Raw genomic sequence first — 20,550 nt, 5'->3', positions numbered from 1 at the left:
CAGTGACACCCTGACCCCGAGGGGCAGGAGGCACAGCGAGGGAAACTGAGGCAGAAATCCTCAAAGACGTTCCAGAACATGGAGGCGGGGCACAAGTGTGTGTGGGAAAGCGGACGACCTCCCCGCGACCCCGGAGGGCACGGAAGCCCCGCGGCCTGGGGATCGGGAAGGCCCCGCTCCTGGGCGCGGGGCCTGAGCGGACGGACGCGGGTTCGGATCCCGTTGGGGACCCGCGCGGCCACGTGGCCGAAGGGGCCGGGGGCGGGGCCGGCTCCGCGGGCGTCCCCTCGTCGCCGCCCTCCCCCAGAGCGGGGGGGGGGGGAGGGCGCCCGTCCCGAGTCTCCGGTGGGGGGGGTGCCTTTAAGCCGAAGTCCCGCCCCTCGGTCGTCATGGCAACGCCTTCCCCCCACCCGGGGCTCCCCCATTTCAGCCGGTGCCGGAGCCGCAGCGCCCGCTGCCGCCCGAGCCTCCGGCTGCTCGCGGCCCGCGCCGCCCCGTGGCCCCGGCTGAGCCCCCGGGGCGCGGCGCCGCCCGCCCGCCCTCCCGCCCGCGCCCGCGGAGCCTCGTCCGCCGCCCGCGCCCCCGCCGCCCGCCCGCCGCCGCCGCCGCCCCATCCACCTGTTTCCCCGGGATCCCGCAGCCCGGTCCCCGCTGCGGCGTCGGGGCCATGGCCGGTCTGGGCCCCGGCGGGGGCGACTCGGAGGGCGGCCCCCGGCCCCTGTTCTGCAGGAAGGGCGCCCTGAGGCAGAAGGTGGTGCACGAGGTCAAGAGCCACAAGTTCACCGCCCGCTTCTTCAAGCAGCCCACCTTCTGCAGCCATTGCACCGACTTCATCTGGTGAGGGGCTGGACACCGGGAGTCTGGGAGGACCAGGAGGGAGGCCGGGGGTCTGGGGGAACCAGGAGGGAGGCTGAGATCTGGGGGAACCTGGGAGGAGCAGGAGAGAGGCCAGGGGTCGGGGGGGGGGCAAGAGGGAGGCTGGGGGTCTCAGAGGACCTGGAGGATGGCCAGGGGTCTCGGAGGACCAGGAGGGAGGCCAGAGGTCTGGGGGGGCCAGGAGGGAGGCTGAGGATCTGGGGGGACCAGGAGGCAGAGTTCTGGGGAGGCCAGGAGGGAAGCGGGGGATCTGAAGGGGCCTGGGGGGACGAGGAGGGAGGCTGGGGATCTGGGGGGACCTAGGAGGAGCAGGAAGAAGGCGAGGGTCTGGGGGGACCAGGAGGGAGGCTGGATGTCTGGGGGACCCAGGAGGGAGGCTGAGGATCTGGGGGGACCTGGGAGGACCAGGAGGGAGGTCGGGGATCTGGGGGTGACTAGAGGGGAGGCCGGAGGTCTGTGGGGGGGGGGCTGGGGCCCAGATTCATGTCACATGGATGAGTCAAAGTGGAGCTGCAGCCCCCAGCCCATTACTGGGCTTTAGAATGGGGTCCGGACCCCCGGGTCTGAGAGAAGAGGCTGGGGTCTGGCCCCGGTTCTGAGGGAGGAGGGGCTGGGAGCCGGAGTTTCAGGGTTCTGGAGGAGGGCCTGACGGCGGGTGCCGTCCACACTGACCCCCCTCTTCGCTCTTGCAGGGGCATTGGAAAGCAGGGCCTGCAGTGTCAAGGTGAGAGCCGGGCCGGACCTCCAGGACCCCCGGACCTCGGCCCCGCCCAAGCGGAGGCCAAGGCTGGGGAGGCTGCAGGCGCACGTGCTCCGTGGTTCCCAGAGGCGCGGGGGAGCTCGGGGCGGGGGGTGTGGCCGCGGGGGGGGGGGGACGCTGGTGGCAGGGCCACCGCGGAGGTGGCGCCGGCCCCGCCCTCGGCCGGCTCCAGGTGGGGACAGATATTTGGAGAATCTGTTGCCATGGCAACAGGGCGATTTGGAAAAAGGGGAGCTGAAGGGTGTGGGGGGGAAGGGGCTGGAGATGCCAAGTCAGAACCCCCCTCCCCAGGCAGTCGTCACCATGACAACACGATCGTCCTAGGCAGGGGCAGGCTGGGGTGGGGGCCCTGAAGGGGGGGGGGCGAGACCCACAACACCAGCTGCCACTGCTGGGGAGTGGGTGAGTCAGGGTGGGAGGCGGCCACAGCACCCCCAGCCTCACTCCTGCCCAAGTTGCCTTCCTCCGAGATGCTTGAGGATGGTCTGCTTCCTGGAAATCCATCAGCATCTCCTGCTTCTGATCTTTCCTCTGTGGCCTGAGGTTTTTGTCCAGGGGACCAACTGATTCTCTCTGTTTGTCTGTCCATCTACTTGGGACTGAGTCTGGGGCCTCCGGGTCCCTGGTCACTTTGTGGTTGCTGTGTTTCTGCATTTCTTCTTTCCATTGGTCTCTCAGGTGTCTGTGTCTGCACTCTCTGTGTGGTTCTGCAGCTTTCACACCCTCATACTGACACACACACACACACACACACACACACACACACATATGTTGGACTGTCTATGCGGAGACCGCTTCTCTCTCTCTGGTTTTCTGTCTGTCTGGGCTTTTCTTTGCAGCCCTCTGTCTGCAGGGGAGCCATCTGTGACTGTCCGATTTTCATCTTCAGTCTGCAGCTTTGTGGTGCATCGACGATGCCACGAATTCGTGACCTTCGAGTGTCCAGGAGCTGGGAAGGGCCCCCAGACAGACGTGAGTGCCCGGACACCTGGTTCTCCCTCCTCGGGCCACGCCCCCGCCCGTGCCCCCTCGGCGACCGTCCCACTTTCTCCTGCTATTTTTAAGGCTGGGCAGAGAGGGGGGCTGGAGAGATAGGGGGAGCCAGTCTGGCCCAGATTCTTTGCCCTTGGCCTGGAAAGGGGGAATACCAGGGGGGCCTGGGACAAGCCGGGCACAGGTGGGGCCAGCTGGGAACAAGGGTGAGGGATACCAAGAGCAGCACTGGAGGGCTGGGTGCTCTGGGGGGTGGGGGGGGGAGAAGAGATTTCAACAAATCCAGGCCTGAAGGAAAGAGATGCATACAGGCACTGAGATGCAGAGAGGAGAGAAAGCCCTGACGGAAGATCAGAGAGAGAACTAAAACGGAGCAAGTGCAGGGAGAGGTTTGCAGGCATCAAGAGAGGCCATCAGAGCAACACTCCAAGATGCTAAAATGGGAGACAGTAGGTATGGCGCACACTTCGGAGATGCTGAGATGGAGGGGAGACCCTGCAGTGCACATGTGCACACCCACGTGCACAGTCAGACCCCTGTACACACACACACACACACACGCTCAGAACCACAGCTCTCTGCACATCAGAGATTGACAATGTGATCAACTCCGAGTGCTAGTCCTGTCCCTTCCTTCCCTTTCTCACCAAGCCTTAGCTTCCTCCACTGTAAAATGGGGTGACCACCAGCAGAACTGACCCTAGTGATGAACATGTGGTGTCGGATAAGTGGCTGTCAGCCAAATGTGGCTGGTGATGGAACCAGACAGATAGAGGGACATAAATCTAAATTCCATTTCATTCAGCTGGATTTCAAGGTGTTTTTGTTTTGTTTTTGTTGGCCATGGGGCTTGAACTCTGGGTCTGCGCGCTGTCTTCAGCACTTCAGCTCAAGGTGAGCGCCACAGTGCCACAGTGAGCCACAGTGCCACTTCCAGTTTTCTGGTGGTTCACTGGCGATAAGAGTCTCACAGACATTCCTGCCTGGGCTGGCTTTGAACCATGATCTTCAGATCTCAGCCTCCTGAGTAGCTAGGATGACAGGTGTGAGCCAGTGGCACCCAGTGGTTGATTTCAAGTTTAAACAGCCACTTGGGTTTAGTGGGTACTGAGGAGATGGGAAAACAGACCCAGGTATGGGCTCCATTTCTTCCATGGTTTAATACAGATGAGAGACAGTTGTATAACAGCAGACAGGCTCACTCTTGTAATCCCAGCTACTCAGGAGGCTGAGTTCTGAGGATCACGGTTCAAAGCCAGTCCAGGTAAGACAGCCCATGAAACCCTTATCTCCAACTAAGCAACCAAAAAGCTGGAAGTGGAGCTGTGGTTCAAAGTGACAGAGCATTCACCTGGAGCACAAAAGCCCAGGCCCTGAGTTCAAAGCCCCAGGACCACCCTCCTGTCCATCCCCCCCAAAAAAAAAGAAAAAAAAAAAAAGAAGAAGGAAAGAGACAGCACTTGGGAGACTGTGGGCCAGAGATCAGTAGTTTGGGACCAGTCTGGGCTACATGGGCTACATGGTAATACCTTGAACAACAACGAAAAGATGAGGAGAGCTCTTCAGAAGCCTAAGCCCTCTGCCAGTTTGTCAAGTGAATTTATTCACAGAAGATGTGTCTACCAGCCTCTGTGTGTGTGTGTGTGTGTGTGTGTGTGTGTGTGTGTGTGTGTGTGTGTGTGTGTGTGTGTGTGTGTGTGTGTGTGTGTGTGTGTGTGTGTGTGTGTACTGGTCCTGGGGCTTGAACTCAGGGTCTGGGCACTGTCCCACTGGGCTAGCACTCTACTACTTGAGCCATAGCTCCACTCCTGACTTTCCGAGTGGTTTATTGGTGGTAAGAGTCTTACCGACTTTTCTGCCTGGGCTGGCTTCCAACCATGATCTTCAGATCTCAGCCTCCTGAGTAGCTAGATACAGCGCCTGGCTGTATATGTTTGTATTACCTACACTACATGCAGACTCACCTGCCTACCTCCATCCTGTGCTTAGTCCTGACATGTTCACTTCATGTCTGTGGGAGTGTGTGTATGTGTGTGCGTGCGTGGGCATGCGCGTGTATGCACTTGTGCTGGTACTAGGGCTTGAACTTTGAAATCAGAGCCCAGGTGCTGTCTCTTATCTTTTTTTCTTTTTCTTTTTTTTGTTGGTTGTGGGGCTTGAACTCTGTGCTCTTCAGCTCAAGGCAAGCCCTCTACCGCTTGAGCCACAGCACCACTGCCAGTTTTCTAGTGGTTTATTGGAGATAAGAGTCTCATGGACTTTCCTGCCCAGGCTGGCTTTGAACTGCAATCCTTAGATCTCAGCCTCCTGAGTAGCTAGGATTACAGGTGTGAGCCACCAGCGCCCGGCTTCTCTTAGCTTTTTTCATTCATGTTTGGCGCTTTACCACTTGAGCCACAGTTCTACTTCTGGCTTTTTAGTGGTCAGTTGGAAACAGGCGTCTCATGTACTTTCCTGCCTGGGTTGGCTTTGAACCGTAATCAGTAGATCTCAGCCTCCTGAGTCAGCTAGGGTGACAGGTGTGAACCTAGTGCCAACCTCTGATGGGTTCTTTGAAGGCGCAAGTCAAATTATTTGACAGGAAGACACAGAAACCTAGCATTACTTCAGGATGAGGACTGGGTCTTTCCATTTGGCAGGGGGAGGTCTCAGTGTTGGGAATGAACATGCTCAGAATGGCTGGGCAGGGAAGTGGCCCCACTCTTCACTAACATCACACTGGTGATGTCCTTGGCAGTGCTGGCTGAGGACGGACTAGCTCTGCGCGCCCCATGCGTGTTGACCCAGACCTCTCAGGTCCCTGCTATAATCCAGGGCCATCCTTCAGGCCCAAGGCTGGGGCTCAGAGAAGCCAGCCCAGGCACAGTAGCTGACATGGTCAGAGTCCGGGGTTCAGAGGGACCCAAAAGTCCTCAGAGAACAACTCATAGGAAGCTCAAGAGTAGGAGGATAGAGAAAGGGGATGTCACAAGCCCCCTCCTCTCTGTTCTGCCCAAAAGCCACCATGTCAGTGTCTCCCTGCAAACTATATTCGAATTTCAAGACCCCAACTTCTTGTAGTACCTTGCCTCATTTCTTCCAGAGCATCTATTATCATCTATTATGCCTTATATTTTATTCCTGTTGTTTTATTTTGTTGGTTATGGGACTTGAACTCAGGGCCTGGGCACTGTCCCTGAGCTTCTCTATGCTCAAGACTAGCTCTCTACCACTTGAGCCACAGCGCCACTTCTGGTTTTTGAGTAGTATAATATTGGAGGTGAGAGTCTCCCAGGGACTTTTCTGTGTCGACTGGCTTGGAACCATGATCCTCAGATCTCAGCCTCCTGAGTAGCTAGTAAGCCACCAATGCTCAGCTTAGGGTTTTTAGGTGGTTTCCCTCTACTAAACCCCCCTGTTTAGGAATGGACTCTCTCCTACCTACTCTTCCCCTAAGGGTCTTTTTTCCCCCACTTTGAGTCAAAGCTCACTATGTAGCTCAGGTTGTCCTCGAACTCTCAGTCTTCTCTCAGCCTGCTGAGTTGCTGGGATTACAGCCTCTGAGTGTTTTCTTCGTCCCCAGGACCCCCGGAACAAGCACAAGTTCCGCCTGCACAGCTACAGCAGCCCCACGTTCTGCGACCACTGTGGCTCCCTCCTCTACGGGCTTGTGCACCAGGGGATGAAGTGCTCCTGTGAGTGCCTGGCTCGGGCCTGGCATGGACCGGGCGCGGGGGATGGGGCCTGAGGCTGCAGGCAGGGCTTGGGGGGGGGGGTTGGGCCAACCCACCACCCCTGGCTTCTGTCCTTCACCAGGTTGTGAGATGAATGTACACCGACGCTGCGTGCGCAGCGTGCCCTCGCTGTGCGGCGTGGACCACACTGAGCGCCGAGGCCGTCTGCAGCTGGAAATCCGGGCTCCCACCTCAGATGAGATCCACATTACTGGTGAGACCACTGCCCGTCTCGGGCCACGCCCCCTGGCAGAAACCGGTCCAGGCCACGCCCATAGGCTGAACCCAGACCTGTGGTTGGCTCCATCAAGCCATGCCCCCTCTCTTGCTGTGGAGAGGCCTGGCAGAACCCATCAGTGCAGGCCCATCTCCCAAACCAGGAAACCACGCCCTCTCTAAGCCACGCCCACAAGTTGATCCCTGGCCGCTGATCACCATGGCCACGCCCTTCTAGCTCCAAGTCCCACCTCCAATTCTGACCGTTGCTGCGACCTTAAGCGACTCTCAGTGGTCACTGTAGACCTCAGGATCCTTAAGTAGGACGGGTGAATGGGGAACCTGTTCCAAGGAAGGACGGGGTCTGCTACCCAGGGCCAGGGGCTGCATGCCTGAGTCAGTGTGTGCCAGTCCCAGGGCTTGAACTCAGGGCCTGGGCGCTGTCCCTGAGCTTATTTTGCTCAAGGCCAGGACTCTACCACTTGAGCCCCAGCACCACTTCCGGCTTTTTCTGTTTCTGTGGAATCGAACGTTAGGCAAGCACTCTACCACTAAGTCACAGTCACAGTCCCAACTTGCATTTCTTGATGGCTGACGGGAGCACCCGGAAGCTCCTTCCTGGATCTCTAAGCTACTCTCCTTCACCTTCCCCTTCCAGTTGGCGAGGCCCGTAACCTCATTCCTATGGACCCCAATGGTCTGTCTGACCCCTATGTGAAACTGAAGCTCATCCCAGACCCCAGGAACCTGACAAAGCAGAAGACCCGGACTGTGAAAGCTACACTCAACCCTGTGTGGAATGAGACCTTTGTGTTGTGAGCTTGGGTGCTCTGATGGACAGAGGATGGTCAGAGGGTGCTGGGGGCCACACCACCCTAGGGAGAAGCTAGTGGAGGCATTGGGATAGAGGGAAACCTCAAAGGGGGCAGAAGAAGGCAATGGGAGAAGGGACTGGAACACTTGAAGGTGAGGGCTGTGGAGGCTCAGAGGGTCACAGACACAGATCTCAGTGCACTTCATCTCCCTGAGCCCTCTCTACTTCAGAGAGAGTCCCAGACTAGAGGAGAGACAAGCAGAGGAACAAGAAGAGTCTAGAGGAGGATGAAAGGGAAAAGGACTGAAATGGGGCAAGAAGAGAGCCAGAGGGACAGATGGAAGACTGGGTGTGGTGGCATGCACAAGTAATCCCAGCACTGGGGAGATGGAGGCAGGAGGATGGTGAGTTCAAGGCCAGCCTGTGCTGTAGCAAAACCCCGTTTCAGAAGATCCAGAGAGAAGAAAGCACGCATGTGCATGTGCGGGCACACACGTGTGCACACACACACACACACACACACAGAGGCAGGGGAGAGGGTAGTGGAGGATAGGGAAGTAGCAAAGACCAAAAGAGAAGCCAGGAAGACAGGACAGAGAGCAGGAAAAGTGAGGTGACATTGGTGACTGGGAGCAGGAAAAAGAGCAGGAGCTGGGTGGGAAGGAGGGAAGCTGGATGCTGGAACAGCTATCCACTTCCACTTCAGTCCTCTACTGGCCTTGATGGCAGAGCTCTGGGAGGCCAGGATGGGATTCCACTCCACCCCCAGCGCCCATAGTAGGGATGGGGGACCATAAGCTCCAGCACCTCCCTCTGGCCCACCCTCTGCAGCAACCTGAAGCCCGGGGACGTGGAACGAAGGCTCAGCGTGGAGGTGTGGGACTGGGACCGGACATCCCGAAACGACTTCATGGGCGCCATGTCCTTTGGGGTCTCGGAACTGCTCAAGGCACCTGTGGATGGCTGGTGAGGAATGGGACCAGGGATGGTGGTGGACCAGTTACCTCCTTCCACGCGTGGTCTCCTCCTCTGGACCACCGTCTTTCCCTCTCCTTCTTCTTCCCCATCTTCCTTCCCCTCCCCCCTGCTCCTCCTCCACCTCCTTCTCCTCTTCTTCCTCCTCTCTCTTCTTCCTCTTCTCTTGCCGCTCTCTCCCCCCTCTCCTTATCTCACTTTCTCTCTCTCCATCTCTGTGTCTGTCTCTCTGTGTTTCTTTCCTCCCTTTGGATGTCTCTGCCTCTTCCTCGGGTGCCCTGCTCCCCCCACCCCTGCCCGGCCCTGGTCTCCGTCTGTATGTCAGGTACAAGTTACTGAACCAGGAGGAGGGCGAATATTACAATGTGCCGGTGGCCGATGCTGACAACTGCAGCCTCCTCCAGAAGTTTGAGGTACCTGGACTGGCTTCCCCAGGGGAACCCAGACCAGCCTCCCCCCACTTCAGAGCTGGCCTTCCCCTCTACCCTCTGAAGGCCCACTGGTCCTGGGACTACAATTCCCAGAAGACCCCAGGCCTCCTACCTTTGCTCTTCTTGGGGGCTCTGGCTCCAGTGTCTGATGGGAATTGTAGTTCTTTTCAATCCCTGTGGCTTGGAGATAGAGGTTCTAGATCCTGCTCTGGGGCAATCTCCTACCTCCTTTGGGGCCCCGACTCTGGCTTTTTTCTCCCCCAGGCCTGTAACTACCCCTTGGAATTGTATGAGGTGAGTAGAGTTGAGACATTGTGGTGCTCAGACTGTCTGTCTTCAGTTCTACATGTTAGTTGAATGGGTGGTTGGCACTCGGTCCATTCTGTACTTTCTGGGTATCCTACTGCCTTGGTCTTTATTGACTTGTTCTGTAATCCAGGAGCACCCATGACAGGGAAGGCTGTGTCTGAGGTTTTGTTCTGTGTCTCTCCCTACTCAATAGGCATCAATGAATATTATCAATACACACACCTGCCGGTGCCAGACCCTGGGCTAGGTCCTAGGGCTAGAGGCAGCCTAGGTTCCTACCTGCTTGCAAGATGTTGTCCAAAGTACTGTCCACTCCTGACAACTCTGCTGGAAGTTCTTTCTGTTACTTTACTATTGTCCATGCCGTTATGCATGGGGTCTGAAACTAAATGGCCAAGCTGCCCTCTGCACAATATGGTATCTTGTTCACAAATATTTCTTGAGCCAGGTGCTGGTGGTTCACGCCTGTAATCCTAGCTGCTCAGGAGGCTGAGATCTGAGAACTGAGTGGGAAAATCCATGAGACTTTTTTTGGCTGTGGGGCTTAAACTCTGAGTCTGGGTGCTGTCCCTCAGCTCTTCAGCTCAAGTTGAGTGCTCTACCACTTGAGCCACAGCACCACTTGAGCCACAGCGCCACTTCCAGTTTTCTAGTGGTTCACTGGAGATAAGAGTCTCACAGGTGGGTGCCAGTGGCTCATGCCTGTAATCCTAGCTACTCAGGAGGCTGAGATCTGAGGATCGAGGTTCAAAGCCAGCCCAGGCAGAAAGTCCATGAAACTCTTATCTCCAATAAACCACCAGAAAACTGGAAGTGGTGCTGTAGCTCAAGTGGTAGAGTACTCACCTTGAGCTGAAGAGCTGAGGGACAGCGCCCAGGCCCAGAGTTCAAGCCCCACGACCGACAAAAAAAAAAAAGAGTCTCACAAACTTTTTTGCCTGGGCTGGCTTTGAACTGTGATCCTTACCTGAGTAGGTAGGATGACAGGTGTGAGCCACTGGCACCTGGCAAGATTCTATTTCTTTTTTTTTCTTTCTTTCTTTCTTTCTTTCTTTTTTTTTTTTTTGTTGGTCGTGGGGCTTGAACTCTGGGCTTGGGCGCTGTCTTTACGCTCTTCAGCTCAAAGCCAATGCTCTACCACTTGAGCTACAGTGCCACTTCCGGTTTTCTGGTGGTTTATTGGAGATAAGAGTTTCACAGACTCTCCTGCCCGGGCTGGCTTTGAACCATGATTCTCAGATCTCAGTCTCCTGAGTAGCTAGGATTATAGGCATGAGCCACCAGCGCCCAGCTAAGACTCTATTTCTAAGTGATCAACAAAAAGCCAGAAGTAGAGCTTTGGCTCAAATGGTAGAACACCAGTCTTTAGCAAAAATACCCAGGCCCTGAGTTCAAGCCCCAGTACTGGCACCAAAATAGAAAAAAAAAAAAAAAAAAAAAAGGAAACAATAACTCTTGAGCCTCAACACTTCCCCAAGCACCACCACTTTGTGTTAGAGAACAAAATCGATCCCTGTTTAGGGTGCTCAGGGGAAAGAGGTCAATTTCTGTTCCAAAGGAGCTGTCCATGATAGTCCCTGGGTCGGGAGAGCAGTAACTGGTGCTATTAAAATGATCAAGCGAGGCCTGAGAAATGACTGGACAGCGGTAGGGGAACAATTCATTCAGAGCGGGCAGAATGGCATGTCCCAAGGCCCTGGGGTTGGAAAGGGAGCAATGTGTTGGAGGCTAGCGAGGCAAGACCATGGAGGGGGTGGGGGAGAGACCAGTGGGATCCATTAAAGCTGCTACTGAAGCCACAGGAAATAAAATCTTAATACAGGAAGAAGCCATTAGAGGGTTCGAAAGCATAGGGGAGACATGACCTGGTTTATTTATTTTTAAATTGGTCCCTCTGCCTGCTAAGCAGAGAACACATTAGAAAGGACAGCCGTGGAAGTTGCACAAGCAGCTCAGGCTTGGGGGGGGGTGTGGAGGGTGGGAAGGACAGGTATGAAAGAAAAAGACGCAAGGCTAGGGCGGGCCAGCAGCAGCCACAAGCCCAGGGAACTGTGTAAATTCACAGCTTTCCCCTCCTCGCCCTCCCCTTCATAGAATCAGAAAGCCTGGGGGTAGGACCCCATGATCTGTTTTGCCAATTCCTCTAAAAGACCCGGGCCTGGAGGCTTCAGTGTGGCCAAGGCCTGGGGGGTTTGACCTGGGGGCAAATTGCTTGACATCTCTGTGCCAGTTCCCTCTTCTGGAAAGTGGGTAGGACAGCAAGGTTGTCCAGAGGGTGTAACCAGTAGGCCGAGTGTGAGTTAAATAATAAATTCTTCAAGCTGGGGGTATGGAGGGCAGGGATCGGATAAAGTTCTCCAGCCATGCTAGGGGTGGGGTTTGCTCCATTTTGTCATGTTTTCCTCCCCGTCCTTCCCTATCCCCTTCCTGGCCGGGTCATCGCCTGACCGGGAGGGCGCCCCGGGTTCTCTGCTTGTCCACAGCGGGTGCGGATGGGCCCTTCGTCCTCCCCCATCCCCTCCCCGTCCCCCAGCCCCACCGACTCCAAGCGCTGCTTCTTCGGGGCTGGCTCGGGGCGCCTGCACATCTCCGACTTCAGTTTCCTCATGGTCCTGGGAAAAGGCAGCTTTGGGAAGGTTGGATTCTTGGGGCTGGGGGGGGAAGTGGGGGGAGCAGGGGGGAAGGGCAGAGGGTGGGGGGGGCTGGGAGGGGCGGTAGGGTTCCTGCTCCTAGAGGAGGGAGTGGGTGGGGGAGCCCTGGGATCGGCTCCTCCTCGAATTGCCTAGGCGTCAGCCCCGGGCGTCCCCTTCCCCCACCCTTCCCAGGCCCCGGCCCGGGCTCCGGCCCCGTCCACCCCTGCCCTCCGTCCCTAGGTAATGCTGGCCGAGCGCAGGGGCTCCGACGAGCTCTACGCCATCAAGATCCTGAAGAAGGACGTGATCGTCCAGGACGACGACGTGGACTGCACGCTGGTGGAGAAGCGCGTGCTGGCGCTGGGCGGCCGCGGGCCCGGCGGCCGACCCCACTTCCTAACCCAGCTGCACTCCACCTTCCAGACACCGGTGAGGCCGGGGCGCGAGGGCCGACGGCGATGGCGCCGCCCAGCCCCCCTCGGGCTGGACCTGCCACCCGGGCTCAGCAAAGGCACCGAGCACTTTAAGTGGGCGTGACCAGGAGTGTGTGTGTGTGGGCCCAATGGCCTGGGCGTGGCCTGGATCTCCGGCGGGGGGCGTGGCCCGGAGTACCTCCTGGTGGGCGTGCCCAGTGTTACGGGGTGGAGCCAGGCCTGGATGAAGGGCTAGATGGGCGTGGCCAGGGCTCAACTCAAAAAGGGGAGGGGCCTGGATCTTATCCAGGGGCGTGGCCAGGAGGAGGCCTCCTCGGGGATGTGGCTAGGGTCATGGGGTGAGGCCTGGATGAAGGGCTAGGTGGGCGTGTCCGGGATTGTCTGCTGGAGGCGTGGCCAGGCTCAGCGCGAAAGTGGGTGTGGCTGAACCACCTGTCTTGCAGCCAACCTCATACCGGGCTGTCTGGGGTCTGAATTTGGACTCTGAGTAATGGCACCACTTTTGGATTCTGCCTAAAGGATGCGTGGTAAAGGGGTTTCCCTAAGACTGTGGCAGGGATTCCGAACCTTCCAGGTTTGGGAAGGAGGTGCCTCTGGCTCTGCGTGGGCCCGGCCAGCCTCCAGTACTAGACATGATAGTTGCAGCAGGTGAAGGCTGTCTGTCCTTGGGCCGAGGTGGCCAGAGTCACATGTACGTATGTGTGCAAAGGTCTTTGGGCCAAGGTGGCCGGAGTCACACGTACATACGTGTGGCTGGATGAGCAAAGGGCCCCGGCTCGCCCGGATTTCAGCCAGCAGTGTGACCTCAGTTCTCAGTTCTGAGAAGCGAGGCTAGAACTCCTGACTATCGGAGCCACCGGGGATGGAACCGGGGCCCTTCCTCGGTGTGGCCAGTTGCTCCACAATTGTCCCCTCGAGTGGGCACGAAGGATGCGTCCCTGCCTCTGAGCCCCAGCCTCCTCCCCAGGACCGCCTGTATTTCGTGATGGAGTATGTCACCGGCGGTGACTTGATGTACCACATCCAGCAGCTGGGCAAATTTAAGGAGCCCCACGCAGCGTGAGTGTGACAGGACAGGGAGTTGGGGTGGGGAGGGGGACCGCGAGCCACTGACCTGCACTTCCCACGGCTCCTCCAGGTTCTACGCGGCAGAAATCGCCATCGGCCTGTTCTTCCTTCACAACCAGGGCATCATCTACAGGTCAGCATGCCCAGGACTTCCCGTGGAGGGACAGCTGGCCCCTGAAAGGAGAAGGGGTTGGCACATAGAGCCCAGGCCTGCCCCTCTCAGCCCCCCTTCCCGCAATGTCTTTTGGCACCCCTGTTCTCCAGGGACCTAAAGTTGGATAACGTGATGTTGGATGCGGAGGGACACATTAAGATTACCGACTTCGGCATGTGTAAAGAAAACGTCTTCCCTGGGACCACAACCCGCACCTTCTGTGGGACTCCAGACTACATAGCCCCTGAGGTACTGTGACCCTCAGCTCCTCCACCAGCTGCTGATTGGCAGGCTGTCCAGTGTTCCTAGTGGGTGGGGCCTGTTGTGGATGGAAAGGGCCATCCAGTGTTCCTAGTGGGTGGGGCCTATTGTTGATGGACAGGCCATCCAGTGTTCCCAGTGGGTGGGGCCTGTTGTGGATGGACAGACTGTCCAGTGTTCCTAGTGGGTGGGGCCTATTGTTGATGGACAGGGTGGTCCAGTGTTTCTAGTTGGGGGGTTGTTGTTTCCCAGGTAGGCCTCAAAACCAGGTTAGGCATTGCTTCAGTGTTTCCCGTAGGAAGGCGGGTGGATGTGCTGTAAGCCAGGAAACAGATGAAATGAGCAGGACCTGTGAGGCAGTGCTCAGGCGGGGGTGGGGACCCATCTTGCAGGGATTCTGGGGGATTCTGAGTGGAGCTTGCAGCATTCTGAGAACCCAGAGACTATTTCCAGTCTACCCTGTGGGCAGGGCTCAGCTGCAGCGCTGAGCAGTGGGGCGGGCCCTGGAGTACTCTGCTAGGTAAAAACTCATAGTGAGTCTTGCACCTACTTTCTGTGTGTGTGTGTGTGTGTGTGTGTGTGTGTGTGTATTGGAACCAGGGCTTTGAACAAGTACAGTGTATTTTTTTTTGCCAGCCCTGGGGCTTGAACTCTGGGCCTGGGCACTGTCCCTGAGCTTCTTTTTGCTTACGCTGAACACTCTACCACTTGAGCCACAGCGCCACGTCTGGCTTTTTTGAGTAGTTTATTGGCAATTAGAGTCTCATGGAGTTTCCTGACCGGGCTGGCTTTGAACCTCAATCCTGAGAACTCGGCCTCCTGAGTGCTAAGACTACGGGCATGAGAACTGGTGCCTGGCACTTCTACCATTTTCAAAGGCCAGAGTGGAAGCCTAGGAGGGCCAGGAGGGCAGATGCCATGCCTGAGTATTTTCGTGGATGGGAAATTGCTAGGCCCTTGTCAAGGGGCAAAGTTCATGCTCTCAACGTAGGTGTATGTGGCTGGTGTGAATGAGGGTGGGTAGCATAGAAGATTCGTGCACGTGGCTGGTGTGAATGTGGGTATATGGGGGAGGAGGGGATGGATGCTGTGTGACCCGGCTTTTCTAAGCTGGGGATGAGGTGGTATTGGGGATGCTGCCCCTCAATTTGTTTTTGTAAACTGCTCAATGCTGTGGGCCAAGTGATCCCTGTTGGTGGTCACCAAACCTGGCTGTCCCTGCAGAGGGCATCTCCTGTGCAAAGTTAGGGAGAGTGCCACTGCCATGCCCGCCTCCGGCTTCCTGGCATCCATGCCCAGGCCTGGGTGCTGCAGTCTGGGCCCCGGTGCCCAACCTGTCACAGGCAGGCTGTTCAGGAACTCTGAGCAGGTGCAGCAGGCGGGGCTGGTGACTTGGCTTTTGGGTAGTCTGTGTTTGAGAGTAGAAGGGATGTTGTCAGCAGGGAACCTTCCTTCCCTGAATTCTTCAAAGGGTAGATGGATGGAGCTGCAGCCAAAATGTTCACAGAGTGGGAAGAACTTGGGCCCAAAGCATCTGATGCAGGACGGGCTCCTTGGACCAAGGCCAGAGAGGTGCTGGGCCTCTTAAAGGAACGTCGCAATCCCTGGCTCTGGCCTCTCACCCCCCCCTCTCCCCTCCCCCCCAGATTATTGCCTACCAACCCTATGGCAAGTCTGTGGACTGGTGGTCATTCGGGGTCCTGCTGTACGAGATGCTGGCAGGACAGGTAAGGACCATGGGACACCCCTCCTACGCGGCCTCCTTTCTATCTGCAGGAGGGTGGAGGGGAGGAAAGTCCCGGACTGCTGTCCATGGTCCTGAAACGTTATCTTCCCATAGTCCCTGGGTATTCAGCTTTTGCTCTTTTGTTTTGGGTTTTGTTTTGGTGCCTTTGGCATTTTGGTGAATTCTGTAAACCCTTCTCACACTTGGGCACACAAACGATAAAATAAATCAATCTCCTTGAAGTGTAGCTCTCTCGCCCTTCCCTCCTTCCTTCCTTCTTTCCTTCCTTCCTTCCTTCTCTCCCTCTTTCTTCCTTCCTTCCTTCTCTCTTTCCCTCTCTCTCCCTCCCTCCCTCCCTCTCTTTCTTTCTTTCTTTCTTTCTTTCTTTCTTTCTTTCTTTCCTTTCCACTTGCCAGTCCTCCTGGGGCTTGAACTCAGGGCCTGGACGCTGTCTCTGAGCCTCTTTGTGCTCAAGGCCAGCGCTCTACCACTTGTGCCACAGCACCACTTCTGGCTTTTTCTGAGTAGTTTAATGGAGATAAGAGTCTCATAGACTTTTTCTGCCCTGACTGGCTTCAAACCATGATCCTCAGATCTCAGCCTCTCAAGTAGCTAGGATTACAGGCGGAAGTCACCAGCACCCAGTTATTTCTCAAAAGTTAATTGCATTTCCCTAAGTAAGTTCACTGAAACATAGACAGTTGTTTATGATATTTATTTATTTATTTTTATTTTTATTTTTTTGGGTCCGGTCATGGGGCCTGAACTCTGGGCCTGGGCACTGTCCCTCAGCTCTTCAGCTCAAGGTTAGGGCTCTACCACTTGAGCCACAGCACCACTTCTGGCCTTTTTTTCTTTTTGCTTATGTGGAGCTGAGGAATCGAACCCAGGGCCTAATGCATTCAAGGCAATCGCTCTACCACTGAGCCACCTTCCCAGCCCTTGTTTATGATATTTAACATCGGGACACAGACATATTTGTGGCTTCTTGGCAGTCTATAAAATGCTAAGTTCTTGCAGGAGTAGGAAAGAAAAGAAGGCCCAACAGTAATTCTGAGGTAGGAATGTCTGATTTTTCAGTTGGTTCTGCAGCTTTCATTTGCCTATATTCATAATTGGAGGAAATACTGCATTTATGCTAAAGGTTGAAAAAATGCCAGATTTACCCCTTTTGTTTTTTTTGTTTTTGTTTGTTTTTGTTTTTAGTTGGTCATGAGGCTTAAACTCTGGGCCTGGGCACTCTCCCTCAGCTCTTCAGCTCAAGGCAAGCACTCTACCACTTGAGCTACAGTGCCACTTCTGGTTTTTTCTGGTAGTTAATTGGAGATAAGAGTCTCACAGATTTTCCTGCCCAGGCTGGCTTTGAACCACAATCCTCAGATCTCAGCCTCCTGAGTAGCAAAAATGATAGGCATGAGCCATGGATGCCTGGCTCCCCTATTTAACTCAGGTGCTTTTCTCTTACATGCACAGCCCATCTAAATGCTCAATTTAGACCCGGGCCTTCATGTTGCTTTTCCTCACCCTATAAAGAGTCAAACCCTTCCTCCAACCAGAACAGCCTGGAGATGACATATGTATTGCCCATTTGACACCCTGATGATTTGCAGATCAGAGAAGGCAAGGCTGGCAGTGGAGGGACAAAGCTTGGGCTTGAGCATGCAAGTGGTTGGTGCTTCATCAGCACTGCCTATGGGGAGGGGCCAACCGTGGGGTGTGTGGTGTTCCTGGTGAGTGGAGTACAGGGGCTGGAGGCATCAGGGAAGGAGGTCTGACAGGCCTCTCATTGTGTCCTTGGCAGCCGCCCTTTGATGGCGAGGATGAAGAGGAGCTGTTTCAGGCCATCATGGAGCAAACGGTCACCTACCCCAAGTCCCTTTCCCGAGAAGCCGTGGCCATCTGCAAGGGGGTGAGGACCCCAGTCCCGGCTTTGCACGCTCACAACCCGTGTATCCCACTAGCTGTGGCTTGGAAAAGGCTCTCATTCTTCCACTTGCCTTCTTCCCGCCTTCCAGAAAAGTGGATGGGATACACAGGTTTTGCTAGAACCACATTGGTCACCTTGTGGCCAGTCCAAGTCCTGGGGTGCCCTCTACTCCCCTCACTCCTCCACAGCTCCCACCCCATGCTTACTGCAGTCACTACCATGAGGCTGCAACCCGCGTCTCCCTCCGGAGCTGCCCAGGTCAGAAACACTAGAACTCCTATGCTTAGGAAAGCTACCACAGCTGTGAGCCGAGGTGTCCTCTCCCCAAGGGAGGGAGAGACTGTGTCCAGAAAACAGTGGCTGGCCCCGAAGGGGTGAGAGTGGGAGGGCCAGACACTGGCAGCACCCCTCTGTTTCCAGAGCCCCTCTCTGGTCAGAGGACTGTCTCCCTCTGGCTCTCCAGCTCACACCTCGGCCTCTTTCCACTCGGGATGATGGGCCTTTCCATCTGGGCATCTCCAGTGTGTGTGTGTGTGTGTGTGTGTGTGTGTGTGTGTGTGTGTGTGTGTGTGTATGGATATTTGTGCCTCTCCTTGTCTTTCCCTCCATCTCCCCTCCCTTCTCCCTTTCCCTCTCCCCCACTTGGATCTTCCTCCTGCCTCCACCCCTTCTTTCTGGGCCGCTCACACCCTCCCATCTTGGTTTTGGTCTCTCTTGTCCACCCCTGGCCTTTGGGGCTGGATTTCCTCTGCTGCCACCCCCGGTACATTTAGTCCCATTTCCTTCTTTCTTCTCCCCGCCCCCCCCCAGTCTCGTGCCCGCCCCTTCGCGGGTCTGCGCCCCCTTTTTCCTCCTCTTCCGACCTCGGTGCTGATTCCTCACCCCTTGTCGTTCTCTCTCTTTCCCGATCTGTCTCTCCGGCTGCTTCCTGCAGTTCCTGACGAAGCACCCAGGCAAGCGCCTGGGCTCGGGCCCTGATGGCGAACCCACCATCCGCGGGCACGGCTTCTTCCGCTGGATCGACTGGGAGCGTCTGGAGCGTCTGGAGATCGCGCCCCCGTTCAGGCCGCGCCCGGTCAGTCACCCGCTGGGCCGGCCCGGGGGGAGGGGCGGGGGCACCCGAACCTCCTCGCCTGGGGTTACCTCTGCCCAGATCCCTGATAGGGGGGCAGAGACCAGAGGATGGCAGGCGAGGGAGCAAGAACTCAGCGCCGCCCGCCCCCCGGCCCCGCACAGACCCCAAGGGGCTCGCCCAGATCCCAAGGGCCTGCACAGACCCAGGGGTCCCACCCCGCACTGACCCCTGGGGCCCTGCACAGACCCCCGGGGTCCCGCACAGATCCCCCGGGCCGCACACAGATTCTAGGGCCCCTGCACAGAACCCCCCCAAGCTCTGCACAGACCCCTGGGCCTCGTACAAACCCCCGGGGTCCCGCACAGACTCCCAGGACCCTCACAAATATCGCCCTCCCCCCCTGTTTCCCGCAGTGCGGCCGCAGTGGGGAAAACTTCGACAAGTTCTTCACGCGGGCGGCGCCGGCGCTGACGCCCCCAGACCGCCTGGTGCTAGCCAGCATCGACCAGGCAGACTTCCAGGGCTTCACTTACGTCAACCCCGACTTCGTGCACCCCGATGCCCGCAGCCCCACGAGCCCGGTGCCCGTGCCCGTCATGTAGCCTCCCTGCCGCCGCTAGGTGTCGCCAGCGCCCCGCCGCCCCCATTCTTCCCCCCCCAGCCCCCACCCCGCATTCGGCCTCCAACCCCGGGGTTCGAGGCGCCCCCCCCCAGCGTTTCCGGCACTGCAGACTCCACACGGCCTGGAGCCGCTCGGGTTCGAGGCTCTGCCCTGCCCAGCCCCGTAGTCCAGGTCCCAGTCCGGGTCTCCTCCCTCTGAGAGCTAGGCCTCCACCGGCCCCACCCCGTCTGGAGGCTCCGCCCCGAAGTCCCACCCGCCCAGAGGCCACGCCCCTTTCAGAGACCCCCCCTCACCCCTCGCGAGGCCACGCCCAATACAGAGGTCCCACTCCTCACGAGGTCCCGCCCAATCCAGAGGCCACGCCCTGTCCCCTGTCCATCCACAGGCCGCGGTCGACCTCCAGCCCCCACCCCGTCTCGCCCCGTCCCGAGGCCCCCACTCCGTTTGGTGGGGGGTAAAGGGAGCAGGGGCCCCGCTCCAAACCCCCTTCCCCTCATCCCCGCTATGGCTCTCCCATCACCACACCCCTGCCACGGGCCCTCACCTCTGCCACAGCTCTCCCACCCCTGCCTGCCGTAGTGCCCCCTCCTCACCTCACCCCTGCCACTTGTCTCCCCCGCCCCCCCACGGCTCCCCCACCCGCGCATGGCTGCAGTCCTGCTCGGAGGCCTCCCCCCATAATCCCCCCCCCCCGCGCCTGCCTCTCGGGGACCCTCCTCCTCCTCCCTCCCTCCCCGCACTCCCGCCACAGCTGCTGGAGAATAAACTTGGGATGCTGATGCTCAAGTGTCCGGACGTTTTCTTGTAAAGGGGTGCAGAGGTGGGACGGGGACAGAAGCTTGGGGGCATGGGGAGGGGGCACAGAGAGGCACAGAGGTCACAGGGTGAGAGGAAATACCCGCAGGCGCGAGGGAAGAGAAGAGCCCCCCACGCGTGGGGCGTGCATAGGGAGAGCCTCTCAGGGCCTCAGAACGGTGCATGTTGTGCTATGCGGTGTTACCTCGACCGCGGGACGCGTCAGCTGCAGAACGCCCCCCCCCCCCCCCCCCCGCAGCACACAGCGCCGCACGCGGCCGCCCTGCCTCCCCACCCCCCACCGAGGCCCGGGGACTAGAGCCCGGCCCAGAGGGAGATAAAAGGCTGCCTTCCCGTGGCGAGCCCTAGACCTGATCTGAGGAAGAAACCCCAGGACACAGAGGCCCGAACAAGCCGTTCCTGGAGCCCAGTCCGGGAGCTTAGCCGCCAGCGCGCGAGGCCGAAGGCGGGCAGGCCCGTCCTGCGGCCTCGCCCCCCTGACCCACTTACGGGCGGCGGAGGGGCTCGCCCAGGTGGACTACAGTTCCCAGAGGACATCGCGAAATACCCTCCCTTCCAGGTGCGGCCCCTGGCCGCTAGGGCTTGTGGGGAATGTAGTCCCCGGACGGGACAGGCCCGTGAAGTGGTGTGCCTGTCAGCGTGTTCAGGGGGGACCGAGCCCCAAATCTTTTCAGCCGCCTCGAGGGCCCGGCGTCTCTCCCCGCAGGCTCCAGGCGTTCTGCGCGCCGGCCCATCGGGACGCTGAGG

At 57.8% G+C, this 20,550-nt stretch overlaps 1 protein-coding gene across 1 annotated transcript; it reads left to right on the top strand.

Moving 5' to 3' along the window:
- The first annotated feature begins 594 nt into the window (after nucleotides 1-594).
- Prkcg (protein kinase C gamma) lies at nucleotides 595-19,766 on the top strand. The gene is made up of 18 exons (XM_070000722.1): nucleotides 595-837; nucleotides 1,569-1,600; nucleotides 2,526-2,608; nucleotides 6,192-6,303; nucleotides 6,425-6,556; nucleotides 7,217-7,373; nucleotides 8,204-8,338; nucleotides 8,673-8,760; nucleotides 9,043-9,072; nucleotides 11,571-11,723; nucleotides 11,961-12,149; nucleotides 13,122-13,213; nucleotides 13,293-13,355; nucleotides 13,487-13,625; nucleotides 15,284-15,364; nucleotides 17,165-17,272; nucleotides 18,225-18,365; nucleotides 18,779-19,766. The coding sequence occupies exons 1-18, from the start codon at nucleotides 668-670 to the stop codon at nucleotides 18,965-18,967; spliced, it is 2,094 nt and encodes a 697-aa protein (XP_069856823.1). The 5' UTR covers nucleotides 595-667; the 3' UTR covers nucleotides 18,968-19,766.
- Nucleotides 19,767-20,550: the final 784 nt, after the last annotated feature.

This window comes from Dipodomys merriami, unplaced genomic scaffold, assembly GCF_024711535.1.
Source record: "Dipodomys merriami isolate MVZ:Mamm:240054 unplaced genomic scaffold, mDipMer1.0.p SCAF_57, whole genome shotgun sequence".
In the NCBI taxonomy this organism is placed as follows: domain Eukaryota; kingdom Metazoa; phylum Chordata; class Mammalia; order Rodentia; family Heteromyidae; genus Dipodomys; species Dipodomys merriami.
This window is presented reverse-complemented; position numbering and strand designations above follow the sequence as displayed.